At 47.2% G+C, this 17,661-nt stretch overlaps 2 protein-coding genes across 2 annotated transcripts; one reads left to right on the forward strand and one right to left on the reverse strand.

Moving 5' to 3' along the window:
- The first annotated feature begins 3,080 nt into the window (after positions 1-3,080).
- Positions 3,081-3,665, forward strand: LOC139541890 (uncharacterized). Its single transcript, XM_071346773.1, has one exon. It carries the CDS (start codon positions 3,081-3,083, stop codon positions 3,663-3,665), a length of 585 nt encoding a protein of 194 aa, XP_071202874.1.
- A 5,119-nt stretch (positions 3,666-8,784) lies between these two features.
- LOC139541892 (uncharacterized protein DKFZp434B061-like) lies at positions 8,785-13,238 on the reverse strand. Its single transcript, XM_071346774.1, has 3 exons — positions 13,203-13,238; positions 9,914-11,281; positions 8,785-9,801 (listed from the first exon to the last, which is right to left on the reverse strand). The coding sequence occupies exons 1-3, from the start codon at positions 13,236-13,238 to the stop codon at positions 8,785-8,787; spliced, it is 2,421 nt and encodes an 806-aa protein (XP_071202875.1).
- Between the last annotated feature and the right edge of the window lie 4,423 nt (positions 13,239-17,661).

Consider the following 17,661-nt stretch of genomic DNA (forward strand, 5'->3'; position numbering starts at 1 on the left):
GTAAACCTCTCTAGTAGTAGACCCATAGAGATATGTAAACCTCTCTAGTAGTAGACCCATAGTGATATGTAAACCTCTACAATAGTAGGCCCATAGTGATATGTAAACCTTTCTAATAATAGACCCATAGTGATATGTAAACCTCTCTAATAGTAGACCCATAGAGATATGTAAATCTCTCTAGTAGTAGACCCATAGAGATATGTAAACTTTCTGTAAGATAGAACTTTCTAGCTTTGTGTAATTCAGAAATGACTACGTTTCTGCCCACTGAAGGTGTCTGTCTGAAAATGACTGTCATGTTAGCTTGGAGAGCTTGTCCGATTCTTTACAGACAAGTGTATTATAGTAACACGCAGTGAGGCTTATACAAGTAATAAATTGTCCACTAGCAGTTGTATGGCAACAACAAAAAAGTTACATCAAAAAACTGCAAGACAAAAACCACAACGTTTGCATATTTAGTCATACAGGGTCTAGAAGTCGTGTAACCTTTTCAACTGGGGAGTAGAGAATCATCAAGGACAAGTGTGTTACAGTAACCGTGACAATGAGGAGAGGGTGATTATCTCTCGGCCCCGTGGCTGTGCTGCAAAGTAAATCTTGAAACGTCAGGATCCATGTTGGACTCAGTGAGTCCGGAGACATTTTTACATCTCTCTCTACTGGAGAAAACAGATTAATCAAGGACAAATGACAGTACAGTGAGTAGGATTAGTAATACAACTGCCAAAGAAAAAGCTGTAGTGCTGGAGGCAAAACAACTTGAAACGTCTGCAAAATCAGCCATACAGGCGATCCGTACAAGAGTCAGTGAGTCCAGAGGCACTTTAACACCTTGCTTTGATTGAAGACTATTGAGATCGAGCTTGGCCTGATGGTTAACACTCAGCAAGCTGTTGAAGGGCTGAATCAATGAACGAACCAATGAATGAGTCATTAGACTAGTAGCAGGAAGCCACACTGCAACCATATTAATAGAATGACCAGGAATGTCCATTCTAGACATACCTATTTCTATGCCCGCAACCATCTGCTTACAATGTAGACTCATACTGTGACGAAAAGAGCTATTAGACAGGGCACCGCTTACAGGCCTGCATGTTATAATAATGGAATGTTAGGGAAAAGACGAAGGTGCATTCATCTATAACTGTGGTTCTCAAACTTTTTCAGTTACTGTTCCACCAAGTACATTTTGCTCTGCCTGGAGTACTCCTGAAGAACCCCCTCCCGAAGAACCCCCTCCCGAAGAACCCCCCCCTGAAGGACCCCTCCTGAAGAACCCCCTCCTGAAGAACCCCCTCCCGAAGAACCCCCTCCCGAAGAACCCCCTCCTGAAGGACCCCCTCATGAAACTCCCCCTCATGAAGGACCCCCTCATGAAGGACAACCCTCATGAAACTCCCCCTCATGAAGGACCCCCTCATGAAGAACCCCCTCCTGAAGAACCCCCCCCTGAAGAACCCCCTCCTGAAGAACCCCTCCTGAAGAACCCCCTCCTGAAGGACCCCTCCTGAAGAACCCCCCCCTGAAGAACCCCCTCCTGAAGAACCCCCTCCTGAAGGACACCCTCCTGAAGGACACCCTCATGAAGGACCCCCTCCTGAAGAACCCCCCCCTGAAGAACCCCCTCCTGAAGGACCCCCCCCTGAAGAACCCCCTCCTGAAGGACACCCTCCTGAAGGACACCCTCATGAAGGACCCCCTCCTGAAGGACCCCCTCATGAAACTCCACCTAATGAAGGACCCCCTCATGAAGGACCCCCTCATGAAACTCCCCCTCATGAAGGACCCCCTCATGAAACTCCCCCTCATGAAGGACCCCCTCATGAAGAACCCCCTCCTGAAGAACCCCCCCCTGAAGAACCCCCTCCTGAAGAACCCCTCCTGAAGAACCCCCTCCTGAAGGACCCCTCCTGAAGAACCCCCCCTGAAGAACCCCCTCCTGAAGAACCCCCTCCTGAAGAACCCCCTCCTGAAGAACCCCCTCCTGAAGAACCCCTCCTGAAGAACCCCTCCTGAAGAACCCCCTCCTGAAGAACCCCCTCCTAAAGAACCCCCCCCCCCTGAAGAACCCCCTCCTGAAGAACCCCTCCTGAAGAACCCCCCCCCTGAAGGACCCCCTCCTGAAGGACCCCTCCTGAAGAACCCCCCCTGAAGAACCCCCCCCTGAAGAACCCCCTCCTGAAGAACCCCCTCCCGAAGAACCCCCCCCTGAAGGACCCCTCCTGAAGAACCCCCTCCTGAAGAACCCCCTCATGAAGGACCCCCTCCTGAAGAACCCCCTCCTGAAGGACCCCCTCCTGAAGGACCCCCTCATGAAACTCCCCCTCATGAAGGACCCCCTCATGAAGGACAACCCTCATGAAACTCCCCCTCCTGAAGAACCCCCCCCTGAAGAACCCCCTCCTGAAGGACCCCCCCCTGAAGAACCCCCTCCTGAAGGACACCCTCCTGAAGGACACCCTCATGAAGGACCCCCTCCTGAAGGACCCCCTCATGAAACTCCCCCTCATGAAGGACCCCCTCATGAAGGACCCCCTCATGAAACTCCCCCTCATGAAGGACCCCCTCATGAAACTCCCCCTCATGAAGGACCCCCTCATGAAACTCCCCCTCATGAAGGACCCCCTCATGAAGAACCCCCTCCTGAAGAACCCCCCCCTGAAGAACCCCCTCCTGAAGAACCCCTCCTGAAGAACCCCCTCCTGAAAGACCCCTCCTGAAGAACCCCCCCTGAAGAACCCCCTCCTGAAGAACCCCCTCCTGAAGAACCCCCTCCTGAAGAACCCCTCCTGAAGAACCCCTCCTGAAGAACCCCCTCCTGAAGAACCCCCTCCTGAAGAACCCCCCCCCTGAAGAACCCCCTCCTAAAGAACCCCTCCTGAAGAACCCCCCCCTGAAGGACCCCCTCCTGAAGGACCCCTCCTGAAGAACCCCCCCTGAAGAACCCCCTCCTGAAGAACCCCCTCCTGAAGGACACCCCCCTGAAGAACCCCCTCCTGAAGGACACCCTCCTGAAGAACCCCCCCCTGAAGAACCCCCTCCTGAAGGACACCCTCCTGAAGGACACCCTCATGAAGGACCCCCTCCTGAAGAACCCCCTCCTGAAGGACCCCCTCCTGAAGGACCCCCCCCTGAAGAACCCCCTCCTGAAGAACCCCCTCCTGAAGAACCCCCTCCTGAAGGACACCCTCCTGAAGAACCCCCCCCTGAAGAACCCCCTCCTGAAGGACACCCTCCTGAAGAACCCCCCCCTGAAGAACCCCCTCCTGAAGAACCCCCTCCTGAAGGACACCCTCCTGAAGGACACCCTCATGAAGGACCCCCTCCTGAAGAACCCCCCCCTGAAGAACCCCCTCCTGAAGGACCCCCCCCTGAAGAACCCCCTCCTGAAGGACACCCTCCTGAAGGACACCCTCATGAAGGACACCCTCCTGAAGGACACCCTCCTGACGGACACCCTCCTGAAGGACACTCTCCTGAAGGACACTCTCCTGAAGGACACCCTCCTGAAGGACACTCTCCTGAAGGACACTCTCCTGAAGGACACCCTCCTGAAGAACCCCCTCCTGACGGACACCCTCCTGAAGGACACCCTCCTGAAGGACACCCTCCTGACGGACACCCTCCTGAAGGACACCCTCCTCATGTGCTTCTAGGTAGTTGAGACCCATTGATGTATAGTAGCTATGTACTCAATACAACATTGCCCTTCGGTAGTAGATATCTCCGGAGGATATGGGGATGAGAGCAGAGCGGAGTGAGAAGCTGTTCGTTCTGACATTGCTGACCGTGTCAGGTAAGTCAAGGAGATAGTAGTAATATGATCAGACATGTAAAAGGGCTGGGCCTTGCCACTCCTCATGTGTTATTTATAGAGGGATGCCATTACTGAGCTGTGCTGCATGTAGAGGGGATGAGGGATATGCTGCTGGGGGGAGGGGGGGGGGGGGGTCGTTTTAGCTGAGTGAGAGAGACAGCAAGACGGGTCAATGATGAAAAAGGTTCTCAAAAGTGATTTAAAAAAATAAAAAAAGATAAATATGTAAAGTGTGAAACACTTTTTCTGTTCCCTTGAGTATTACCTACGCACATTCTGGGTTTGTTGCAATAAATTATTGTTAAAAATCTGATTTTTTTATAAGATTGTTAAATTTACCTTTACATTTTTTTTATTTTGGTGCGACCATGAATGTTTTGGAAATAATTTGTTTTCGGAGCATTATTTAAAGAAAATAATAGTAAAATAAGAATATATATATACAGTGGGGAGAACAAGTATTTGATACACTGCCGATTTTGCAGGTTTTCCTACTTACAAAGCATGTAGAGGTCTGTCATTTTTATCATAGGTACACTTCAACTGTGAGAGACGGAATCTAAAACAAAAATCCAGAAAATCACATTGTATGATTTTTAAGTAATTAATTTGCATTTTATTGCATGACATAAGTATTTGATCACCTACCAACCAGTAAGAATTCCGGCTCTCACAGACCTGTTAGTTTTTCTTTAAGAAGCCCTCCTGTTCTCCACTCATTACCTGTATTAACTGCACCTGTTTGAACTCGTTACCTGTATAAAAGACACCTGTCCACACACTCAATCAAACAGACTCCAACCTCTCCACAATGGCCAAGACCAGAGAGCTGTGTAAGGACATCAGGGATAAATTGTAGACCTGTACAAGGCTGGGATGGGCTACAGGACAATAGGCAAGCAGCTTGGTGAGAAGGCAACAACTGTTGGCACAATTATTAGAAAATGGAAGAAGTTCAAGATGACGGTCAATCACCCTCGGTCTGGGGCTACATGCAAGATCTCACCTCGTGGGGCATCAATGATCATGAGGAATGTGAGGGATCAGCCCAGAACTACACGGCAGGACCTGGTCAATGACCTGAAGAGAGCTGGGACCACAGTCTCAAAGAAAACCATTAGTAACACACTACGCCGTCATGGATTAAAATCCTGCAGCGCACGCAAGGTCCCCCTGCTCAAGCCAGCACATGTCCAGGCCCGTCTGAAGTTTGCCAATGACCATCTGGATGATCCAGAGGAGGAATGGGAGAAGGTCATGTGGTCTGATGAGACAAAAATAGAGCTTTTTGCTCTAAACTCCACTCGCCGTGTTTGGAGGAATAGAAGGATGAGTACAACCCCAAGAACACCATCCCAACCGTGAAGCATGGAGGTGGAAACATCATTCTTTGGGGATGCTTTTCTGCAAAGGGGACAGGACGACTGCACCGTATTGAGGGGAGGATGGATGGGGCCATGTATCGCGAGATCTTGACCAACAACCTCCTTCCCTCAGTAAGAGCATTGAAGATGGGTCGTGGCTGGGTCTTCCAGCATGACAACGACCCGAAACACACAGCCAGGGCAACTAAGGAGTGGCTCCGTAAGAAGCATCTCAAGGTCCTGGAGTGGCCTAGCCAGTCTCCAGACCTGAACCCAATAGAAAATCTTTGGAGGGAGCCGAAAGTCCGTATTGCCCAGCGACAGCCCCGAAACCTGAAGGATCTGGAGAAGGTCTGTATGGAGGAGTGGGCCAAAATCCCTGCTGCAGTGTGTGCAAACCTGGTCAAGAACTACAGGAAACGTATGATCTCTGTAATTGCAAACTAAGGTTTCTTTACCAAATATTCAGTTCTGCTTTTCTGATGTATCAAATACTTATGTCATGCAATAAAATGCAAATTAATTACTTAAAAATCATACAATGTGATTTTCTGGATTTTTGTTTTAGATTCCTTCTCTCACAGTTGAAGTGTACCTATGATAAAAATGACAGACCTCTACATGCTTTGTAAGTAGGAAAACCTGCAAAATCGTCAGTGTATCAAATACTTGTTCTCCCCACTGTATATATATAAGACATTAATAAATATTCAACCTCTAGTGTTGAACTTCTATTAATGTCTTTCTGAATATCGACCCCTCCATTTTGAATGACTGTCAACTATAACTTCTGTTAGGGAAATGAAAACCTGATGAAATTTAACAAAACTGAAATGTTCTTTTACAGACCGAGCTTCTCTCTGCATTTTTAAGGCAATAAAAAACACTGGTTGTACCCAAATTATGTATTTAAATTGACTAATTTCATTATATGAACTGTAACTCTTTTAAATCTTTTAAATTCTTGCATGTTGTGTTGAAATTTTTTGTGCAGTGTACATGATACACATACAATATACAACATTACAAAACAAATTAAGAAAAACTGACACATTCATCAACATAGTCTCTGATCGTCACTCTGAACTGACCAATGGGGGACCAGAACATCTCATTTCAGAGAGCTCTGGAAGTCGTTCCACATAAAGGACACACAAAAACAACTAAAATCAGCTTTACCCAACTCTGTGGAGACTGAAGGGGCCACCAGTGTTATTCAAGCCTGAGAATGGGTTTTACTCATTTGTAAGTCTAAATTGAATAAACGATGATACGGATTAGTTTGAATCCTATCCTCCCTGTCTCAGGGAGTCCGATATGGTGGCCAATGGCAGACTTACAGTACCTTCAGAATCTATTCCATATTTTGTTGTGTTACCGCCTGTATTCAAAATTGATTCAATATTTTATTTTGTCTCACCCATCTACACACAATACCCCATAGTGACAAAGTGAAAACGTGTTTTAAGAAATGTTTGCAAATGTTATGAAAATGAAATACAGAATTATATCATTTACGTAAGTATTCACATCCCTGACACAATACTTTGTTGAAGAACCTTTGGCAGTGATTATAGCTGTGAGTCTTCCTGGTTAAGTCTCTGAGAGCTTTGCACACCTGGATTGTACAATATTTGCCCATTATTATTTTCAAAATTCTTCAAACTCTGTCAGATTGGTTGTTGATCATTGCTAGACAACCATTTTCAAGTCTTGCCATAGATTTTCAAGTTGATTTAAGTCAAAACTGTAACTCGGCCAACATTCAATGTCGTCTTGGTAACCAACTCTTGTCCTGCTGACAGGTGAATTCACCTCTCAGTGTCTGGTGGAAAGCAGACTAAACCAGTTTTTTTCCTAGGATTTTGTCTGTGCTTACCTCTATTCCGTTTATTTTTTATCCTGAAAACTTGTAACAATTACAAGCATACCCATAACATGATGCAGCCACCACTATGCTTGAAAATATGAAGAGTGGTACTCAGTGATGGGTTGGTTGTGTTGGATTTGACTCAAACATAACACTGTATTCAGGACCAAAAATTCTTTTTTTGCAGTTTTACTTTAGTGCCTTATTGCAAACAGGAAGCATGTTTTGGAATATTTTTATTCTGTACAGACTTCCTTCTTTTCACTCGGTCAATTAGGTTAGTATTGTGGAGTAACTACAATGTTGTTGATCCATCCTCAGTTTTCTCCTATCACAGCCATTTAACTCTGTAACTGTTTTAAAATCACCATTTGTCTCATGGTGAAATCCCTGAGCGGTTTCCTTCCTCTCCGGCAACTGAGTTAGGAAGGACGTCTGTATCTTTGTAGTAACTGGATGTATGGACACACCATCCAAAGTGTAATGAATATCTTCACTCTGCTCAAAGAGATATTCAATGTCTGGTTTTTACCCATCTACCTATAGGCATTGGAAAACCTCCCTGGTCTTTGTGGTTGAATCTGTGTTTGAAATCCCCATGCTCGACTGAGGTTTCCTCACAGATAATTGTATGTGTGGGGTACAGAGATGAGGTAGTCATTCAAAAATAATGTTAAACACTATTATTATTATTATTGAGTCCATGCAACTTATTACGTTACTTGTTCAGCACATTTTTACTCCTGAACTTATTTAGGCTTATCACAGCAAAGGGGTTGAATACTTATTGACTCAAGACATTTCAGCTTTCCATTTTTAATTCATTTGTAAACATTTCTAAAAACATAATTCCACATTGACATTACCGGGGTATTGTGTGTAGGCCAGTGACACAAATTCTCAATTTAATCCATTCCAAATTCAGACTGTAACAACAACAACATGTGGAAAAAGTAAAAGGGGTGTGAATACTTTCTGAAGGCTCTGTAGCATTAGGTAGAAGAGGCAATGACATCATCAAGGGGCCTCGTGAGCTGGGCATTAAAAAAAGCTAATAATAATATTGGCTGGAACGCAGTAAATGTGTTTGATGTATTTGATACTAATCCACTTATTTCGCTCCAGCCATTACCACCAGCCCGTCCTCCCTAATTAAGGTGCCACCAACTTCCTGTGATATATATATATATCATCTCATTCCAAAATCATGGACATTAATACGGAGTTGGTCCCCCCCCTTTGCTGCTATAACAGCTTCCACTAGATGTTGGAACATTGCTGCAGAAACTTGCTTCCATTCAGCCCCAAGAGCATTAGTGAGGTCGGGCACTGATGTTGGACGATTAGGCGTGGCTCGCAGTCGGCGTTCTAATTCATCCCAAAGGTGTTTGATGGGGTTGAGGTCAGGGCTCTGTGCAGGCCAGTCAAGTTCTTCCACACCGAAGAAACAGGAAAGGGCCTTCCCCAAACTGTTGCCGCAAAGTAGGAAGCACAGAATTGTCTAGAATGTCATTGTATGCTGTAGTGTTAATATTTCCCTTCACTGGAACTACGGGGCCCAAACCATGAAAAACAGCCTAAGACCATTATTCCTCCTCCACCAAACTTTACAGTTGGCTGATAATAATGTTATCGTCGTCAAGGCAGAAACAATGTATGTGTATCCCATGTATTTGATGCTGTCTGGGTCAAAAAGACTATGGCATGTATCAGCTATATATACTTCATATAGTAAGACAGTGGGGCGCTGTTTCACTCGCTTGGGGGGAAGAGGTGTTGTAGGACTGGCGGTGTTGGATGGTGTTGTAGGACTGGCGGTGTTGGATGGTGTTGTTGGACTGGCGGTGTTGGACTGGCGGTGTTGGATGGTGTTGTTGGACTGGCGGTGTTGGACTGGCGGTGTTGGATGGTGTTGTTGGATGGTGTTGTAGGACTGGCGGTGTTGGATGGTGTTGTTGGACTGGTGGTGTTGTAGGACTGGCGGTGTTGGATGGTGTTGTAGGACTGGCGGTGTTGGATGGTGTTGTAGGACTGGCGGTGTTGGATGGTGTTGTTGGACTGGTGGTGTTGGATGGTGTTGTAGGACTGGCGGTGTTGGATGGTGTTGTTGGACTGGCGGTGTTGGATGGTGTTGTTGGACTGGTGGTGTTGGATGGTGTGGTTGGACTGGTGGTGTTGGATGGTGTTGTTGGACTGGCGGTGTTGGATGGTGTTGTAGGACTGGCGGTGTTGGATGGTGTTGTTGGACTGGTGGTGTTGTAGGACTGGCGGTGTTGGATGGTGTTGTTGGACTGGCGGTGTTGGATGGTGTTGTTGGACTGGCGGTGTTGGACTGGCGGTGTTGGATGGTGTTGTTGGACTGGTGGTGTTGCTGGACTGGCGCTGTTGGATGGTGTTGTTGGACTGGCGGTGTTGGACTGGCGGTGTTGGATGGTGTTGTAGGACTGGCGGTGTTGGATGGTGTTGTTGGACTGGCAGGGTTGGATGGTGTTGCTGGACTGGCGCTGTTGGATGGTGTTGTTGGACTGGCGCTGTTGGATGGTGTTGTTGGACTGGCGCTGTTGGATGGTGTTGTAGGACTGGCGGTGTTGGATGGTGTTGTAGGACTGGCGGTGTTGGATGGTGTTGTTGGACTGGCGGTGTTGGATGGTGTTGTTGGACTGGCGGTGTTGGATGGTGTTGTAGGACTGGCGGTGTTGGATGGTGTTGTTGGACTGGTGGTGTTGGATGGTGTTGTTGGACTGGCGGTGTTGGATGGTGTTGTTGGATGGTGTTGTTGGACTGGTGGTGTTGGATGGTGTTGTTGGACTGGCGGTGTTGGATGGTGTTGTTGGATGGTGTTGTTGGACTGGCGGTGTTGGATGGTGTTGTTGGACTGGCGCTGTTGGATGGTGTTGTTGGACTGGCGCTGTTGGATGGTGTTGTTGGACTGGTGGTGTTGGATGGTGTGGTTGGACTGGTGGTGTTGGATGGTGTTGTTGGACTGGCGGTGTTTGATGGTGTTGTTGGACTGGCGGTGTTGGACTGGCGGTGTTGGATGGTGTTGTTGGACTGGTGGTGTTGCTGGACTGGCGCTGTTGGATGGTGTTGTTGGACTGGCGGTGTTGGACTGGCGGTGTTGGATGGTGTTGTTGGACTGGTGGTGTTGTAGGACTGGCAGTGTTGGATGGCGTTGTTGGACTGGCGGTGTTGGATGGTGTTGCTGGACTGGCGCTGTTGGATGGTGTTGTTGGACTGGCGGTGTTGGATGGTGTTGTTGGACTGGCGCTGTTGGATGGTGTTGTAGGACTGGCGGTGTTGGATGGTGTTGCTGGACTGGCGCTGTTGGATGGTGTTGTTGGACTGGCGGTGTTGGATGGTGTTGTTGGACTGGCGCTGTTGGATGGTGTTGTTGGACTGGCGGTGTTGGATGGTGTTGTTGGACTGGCGCTGTTGGATGGTGTTGTAGGACTGGCGGTGTTGGATGGTGTTGTAGGACTGGCGGTGTTGGATGGTGTTGTTGGACTGGCGGTGTTGGATGGTGTTGTTGGACTGGCGCTGTTGGATGGTGTTGTTGGACTGGCGGTGTTGGATGGTGTTGTTGGACTGGCGGTGTTGGATGGTGTTGTTGGACTGGCGGTGTTGGATGGTGTTGTAGGACTGGCGGTGTTGGATGGTGTTGTAGGACTGGTGGTGTTGGATGGTGTTGTTGGATGGTGTTGTTGGACTGGCGGTGTTGGATGGTGTTGTTGGACTGGCGGTGTTGGATGGTGTTGTTGGACTGGCGCTGTTGGATGGTGTTGTAGGACTGGCGGTGTTGGATGGTGTTGTAGGACTGGCGGTGTTGGATGGTGTTGTAGGACTGGTGGTGTTGGATGGTGTTGTTGGACTGGCGGTGTTGGATGGTGTTGTTGGACTGGCGGTGTTGGATGGTGTTGTTGGACTGGCGGTGTTGGATGGTGTTCTAGGACTGGCGGTGTTGGATGGTGTTGTTGGACTGGCGGTGTTGGATGGTGTTGTTGGACTGGTGGTGTTGGATGGTGTTGTAGGACTGGCGGTGTTGGATGGTGTTGTTGGACTGGCGGTGTTGGATGGTGTTGTAGGACTGGTGGTGTTGGATGGTGTTGTAGGACTGGCGGTGTTGGATGGTGTTGTTGGACTGACGGTGTTGGACTGGCGGTGTTGGATGGTGTTGTTGGACTGGTGGTGTTCGACTGGCTTCACTCTGATGTGTACCCAACACTTGTATTGACACAAAAACAAACTAGAAAAAGTACATTAAAAACTTCTTAGTGATCCCTTCGCGCGCCAATCCCGTTAACGGGATTGATTTGACAACACCCAGTGAAATAGCAGCGCACCAAATTCAAAAACAGAAATACTCATAATAATAATTCATAAATCATACAAGTGTTATACATCGGTTTAAAGATGAACCTCTTGTTAATCCAGCCACAGTGTCAGATTTCAAAAAGGCTTTACGGCGAAAGCAAACCATGCTATTATCTGAGGACAGCACCCCATCAAACAAACACAGACAATCATATTTCATCCCGCCAGGTGCCACACAAAACTCAGAAATAACGATATAATTCATGCCTTACCCTTGAAGATCTTCTTCTGTTGGCACTCCAATATGTCCATTAAACATCACAAATGGTCCTTTTGCTCAATTAATTATGTCGTTATATCCCCAAAATGTCAGTTTATTTGGCGCGTTTGATTCTGAAAATACACCGGTTCCAACTTGCGCAACATGACTACAAAGTATCTAATAAGTTACCTGTAAACTTGATCCAAACATTTCAAACAACTTTCCTAATACAACTTTATGTATATTTAAACGTAAATAATCGATAACATTTAAGACGGAATAAACTGTGTTCAATACCGGACGTAAACAAAGCGTAGCGAGCTTTCAGGTCGTGCGACCCAACCACAACAGAACACTAGACCCGACCCTCGTTCTGAACAGCCCTACTTCTTCATTTCACAAAGGAAAAACATCAACCAATTTCTAAAGACTGTTGACATCTAGTGGAAGCGATAGGAACTGCAAGCAAGTGCCTTAGAAATCTAGATCCACATAGAAACCCCATTGAAAAGAGAGTGACCTGAAATTTCTTTTTTCCTGGATGGTTTGTCCTCGGGGTTTTGCCTGCCAAATAAGTTCTGTTATACTCACAGACATAATTTTAACAGTTTTAGAACCGTTAGAGTGTTTTCAATCCAAATCTACCAATTATATGCATATCCTAGCTTCTGGGCCTGAGTAGCAGGCAGTTTACTTTGGGCACACTTTTCATACGGACGTGAAAATAGTGCCCCCTAGCCTTAAGATTAATAAAATAAAATGTGTGTACTTGCTATCTTGTCTTGAAGTTTTTATGGTTGATAGCATAGCCTGAACATGTGAATGTTGGTTTGGTGCTTCAGCTTGAACGGTTCTAGAGTTGCTTTTATCGTTGCTGGGTTATTGTATTCTATTTTTTTATTTACATTTAAATAGTTATAGTTTATTACGTTTTGAAAATGTTGAAGTTAATTTAAGGTTTGGAGTTGAAATGGCTAAAGAGCAGTAGTATTTGACATGTCTACCACCGTGTTCTTATGGTGAACATTGAATCATATTGTTCTCATTGGGCTCCCAAGTGGCGAAGCGGTCTGAGGCACTGCATCTCAGTGCTAGAGGCGTCACTACAAACCCTGGTTAGATCCCGGACTGTATCACAACCAGTCGTGATCGGGAGTCCCATAGGGCGGCGCACAATTGGCCCAGCGTCGTCCGGGTTAGGGGAGGGTTTGGCCTAGGCCGTCATTGTAAAATAAGAATTTGTTCTTAACTGACTTGCTTAGTTAAATAAAGGTAAAATAAAAATGATAACCCATATATTTTATGCAAATGTACATGTGTTGTCATTTAAGTCTATAGAAATTGAAATGCATTGGGTTTTAAGCAAATGTGATTATAGTTAAAAAAGTACAATAATCAACAATATTTTGACAACAATCTGCGTTGAGTCAGTCTGCACATGTCAATGTTGGTTTGGTGTTTGTTGCTTTAACGGTTCAAGGCCAGTGGCAAATTGGGGGGGGGGGGGGGGGGGGGGGACCTGACAGGGAGTGGAAATGTAAATTTATCAAACATTTACGAGAGACTTACCTTCTTAACCAGAGGGTCTCTCACGTGCATCTTCATGATGTCACATCTGGTCACATGAGTATCATCAGGTGATTTGATCCAAAATAGTGACTTAATGTTGTACCCATATAGCAGTATAGTGGATCAGAACATTAAATAATGGCAGAATAAACCGTTTTGTGACGATTTAAGATGTTTAATATTTATATGGATTGCATTTGGGGCTCCTGAGTGGCGCAGTGGACTAAGGCACTGCATTTCAGTGCTAGAGGCGTCACTACAAACCCTGGTTCGATTCCAGGCTGTATCACAACCGGCCGTGATCGGGAGTCCCATAGGGCGGCGCCCAACGTCGTCCAGGTTTTGGCTGGGGTAGGCCCTCATTGTAAATAAGAATATGCTCTTAACTGACTTGTCTAGTTAAATAAAGATATTTTTTTAAATGTGGGCCTTCGGACGGTTGCCCTAGTGACCGCTTTAATTACATTTCACTGTGAACTCTTTTAGGACTCAATAAAAGAAAAAGGTTACATAACATAACATTTGTATATATTAGTTGTCGAATATTTTATCCAGACACTATGTACACGTCACGTGATTGACCCAGACACTGTAAGCTAGACTGAGGCTGTGTGCAAAACGGGAACCTTATTTCTAATATAGTCCACTACTTTTGACTAGGTGCCCACTTCGGTAATAGGGTGTAGTGTGCCATGTCAGACGCAGACCTACATGTGGAAGATATGCTTCTGGGGGCAGTGAGAGAGACGCGGTGAAGGAGACAGAGATCCTTCCTGTCCATGCGGATCATTGTCTGAAACATTTCACCACGTGTGTTCCTGTTCCTTACCTTCCCAGTGACTCTTCTAAGGACACGCAGTAGTTGAGATGTTTCGCACAACAGCATAATATGTCTGGTGTGATTCATTTGTTTCTTTGGTATATTTTATCTCCATCAGCTTCTACAGAAGCAGCTGTTACTCTTCCACAACAACACCAACAGCAACAACAACAACAACAACACCAACACCAACACCAACAACAACAACAACAACAACAACAACAGCAACACCAACAACAACAACAACACCAACAACAACAACAACAACAACAGCAACAACAACAACAGCAACAACACCAACAGCAACAACAACAACAACAACAACAACAGCAACACCAACACCAACACCAACAGCAACAACAACAACAGCAACAACAACAACAACAACAACAACAACAACAACAACAGCAACACCAACAACAACAACAGCAACACCAACACCAACACCAACAGCAACAACAACAACAGCAACAACAACAACAACAACAACAACAGCAACACCAACAACAACAACAACACCAACAACAACAACAACACCAACACCAACACCAACAACAACAGCAACAACAACAACAACAACAACAGCAACACCAACACCAACAGCAACAACAACAACAGCAACAACAACAACAACAACAACAACAACAGCAACACCAACAACAACAACAACACCAACAACAACAACAACAACAACAACAGCAACACCAACAACAACAACAACACCAACAACAACAACAACAACAGCAACAGCAACACCAACACCAACAGCAACAACAACAACAGCAACAACAACAACAACAACAACAACACCAACACCAACAGCAACAACAACAACAACAACAACAACAACAACAACAACACCAACAGCAACAACAACAACAACAACAGCAACACCAACAACAACAACACCAACAACAACAACAACACCAACAACAACAACAACCACTAAACATGACAAGTAACAACAGACCAATAGACTGATAGACAAGAACAGTCACGCAAATGTAAAATACAACGATATACAAACAAGCGTATGATGAGTGACGTCATACAGTCGACCTCCAACAGTCATTGCAGCTCAACGGTCATGCAGTCAACCATTGTGTAACGCTGGCTGTTTTGTGTCTGTGAACGGTAACAGTGTAGTTTGTATCCCTTGACGGCAAAATATTCATCTGTTCACCCTTCTAAGTGCAACCTATCAGGTATAAGAGTTGAGGCACAGAGGCATCATCCATGACACACTAATACCCCTTTTTCATACTACTGAGCCAAGCCCAGCTGTAGCCTACTGCACCGTCCTGGTTACGCATTCACTTTAGTTGCTGAGCCTGGAACCATGCTGAAAAGGACAAGGTGAAAATAAAATATTCCAAGCCAGTAACAGGGCAGTTAGGGTCAGTGTGCAGGAATGCCTGGTTCTAAGGCTGCGTAGCCACTGTGCTCCAGTGATGCCTGGTTTCCACGGCGGCAGATCCCCTGTGCTCCAGTGATGCCTGGTTTCCACGGCGGCAGATCCCCTGTGCTCCAGTGATGCCTGGTTTCCACGGCGGCAGATCCCCTGTGCTCCAGTGATGCCTGGTTTCCACGGCGGCAGATCCCCTGTGCTCCAGTGATGCCTGGTTTCTACGGAGGCAGATCCCCTGTGCTCCAGTGATGCCTGGTTTCCACGGCGGCAGATCCCCTGTGCTCCAGTGATGCCTGGTTCTACGGAAGCGGATCCCCTGTGCTCCAGTGATGCCTGGTTTCCATGGCGGCAGATCCCCTGTGCTCCAGTGGTGCCTGGTTCTACGGAAGCAGATCCCCTGTGCTCCAGTGATGCCTGGTTTCCACGGCGGCAGATCCCCTGTGCTCCAGTGATGCCTGGTTTCCACGGCGGCAGATCCCCTGTGCTCCAGTGATGCCTGGTTTCCACGGCGGCAGATCCCCTGTGCTCCAGTGGTGCCTGGTTCTACGGAAGCAGATCCCCTGTGCTCCAGTGATGCCTGGTTTCCACGGCGGCAGATCCCCTGTGCTCCAGTGATGCCTGGTTCTACGGAGGCAGATCCCCTGTGCTCCAGTGATGCCTGGTTTCCACGGCGGCAGATCCCCTGTGCTCCAGTGATGCCTGGTTTCCACGGCGGCAGATCCCCTGTGCTCCAGTGATGCCTGGTTCTACGGAAGCGGATCCCCTGTGCTCCAGTGATGCCTGGTTTCCATGGCGGCAGATCCCCTGTGCTCCAGTGGTGCCTGGTTCTACGGAAGCAGATCCCCTGTGCTCCAGTGATGCCTGGTTTCCACGGCGGCAGATCCCCTGTGCTCCAGTGATGCCTGGTTTCCACGGCGGCAGATCCCCTGTGCTCCAGTGATGCCTGGTTTCCACGGCGGCAGATCCCCTGTGCTCCAGTGGTGCCTGGTTCTACGGAAGCAGATCCCCTGTGCTCCAGTGATGCCTGGTTTCCACGGCGGCAGATCCCCTGTGCTCCAGTGATGCCTGGTTTCCATGGCGGCAGATCCCCTGTGCTCCAGTGGTGCCTGGTTCTACGGAGGCAGATCCCCTGTGCTCCAGTGATGCCTGGTTTCCACGGCGGCAGATCCCCTGTGCTCCAGTGATGCCTGGTTTCCACGGCGGCAGATCCCCTGTGCTCCAGTGATGCCTGGTTTCCATGGCGGCAGATCCCCTGTGCTCCAGTGGTGCCTGGTTCTACGGAGGCAGATCCCCTGTGCTCCAGTGATGCCTGGTTTCCACGGAGGCAGATCCCCTGTGCTCCAGTGGTGCCTGGTTCTACGGAGGCAGATCCCCTGTGCTCCAGTGGTGCCTGGTTCTACGGAGGCAGATCCCCTGTGCTCCAGTGATTCCTGGTTTCCTGGTTTCCACGGCGGCAGGCCATTGTCCTCCATCCTTTCCAGTGATGCCTGGTCCTAGGGTTTAATGTGAAGCAGCTCCAGAGGGAAGGTTGAGAGGGTTCACTAGCTAGGAGAACAAAGTCATGTGAAAAAGACCTGTTTCTGCAGAGAGAAGACAGCTCTACGTCAGCCATTTAAATCAATTCCCCATAAAGTGAATCTCATTGTCCAAGAAACCTTGAAAGAAAATGCAAGCATTTCTTAAGCACATCTCTCTCTTTCACAATTGTGCCAATTTATCAACAAAAAAAAGTTTTGGTCTATTTCTGTCTCAGCAAAATTCACAGCTCACAGCTTCACGTCTGGTTATTACCCTGTAATGATCTATCCTCTACTGTAACTGATTCAACAATTCAACAAACAATTTCTATGGTATAATACAGTATTCTCTACTAATAACTGCATCGCAAATTCAGTACTTCCATAATTTTATATTACTGTAATTACTTTCTATTACTGTAATTACTTTCTATTACTGTAATTACTTTCTATTACTGTAATTCTGAAAGGATGGTGTGATGATGATTTTGCTGTACTATGAAAATGAATGAAGAGAAGGATGAAGGAGGATCTGCTGTGCTGCAGTAGAGAGAGAGAGAGAGAGAGGGGGGAGGGAGAGGGAGAGAGGGAGAGGGAGAGAGGGGAGAGAGGGAGAGAGGGTAGAGGGAGAGAGAGAGAGGGAGAGGGAGAGAGGGGAGAGAGAGAGGGAGCGAGAGAGAGAGAGAGAGAGAGAGAGAGAGAGAGAGAGAGAGA

Source organism: Salvelinus alpinus, chromosome 17 (assembly GCF_045679555.1).
Source record: "Salvelinus alpinus chromosome 17, SLU_Salpinus.1, whole genome shotgun sequence".
Lineage (NCBI taxonomy): Eukaryota > Metazoa > Chordata > Actinopteri > Salmoniformes > Salmonidae > Salvelinus > Salvelinus alpinus.

Coding starts and splice junctions, on each gene's coding strand:
- LOC139541892 (XM_071346774.1), bottom strand. CDS start 13,238: ATGAAGATGCACGTGAGAGACCCTCTGGTTAAGAAG. Junction 11,282..13,202: donor GAGACCCTCTGGTTAAGAAG/GTAAGTCTCTCG, acceptor TGTCAATACAAG/TGTTGGGTACACATCAGAGT. Junction 9,802..9,913: donor CAACAACACCATCCAACACC/GCCAGTCCAACA, acceptor CAACACCGCCAG/TCCAACAACACCATCCAACA.
- LOC139541890 (XM_071346773.1), top strand. CDS start 3,081: ATGAAGGACCCCCTCCTGAAGAACCCCCTCCTGAAGGACCCCCTCCTG.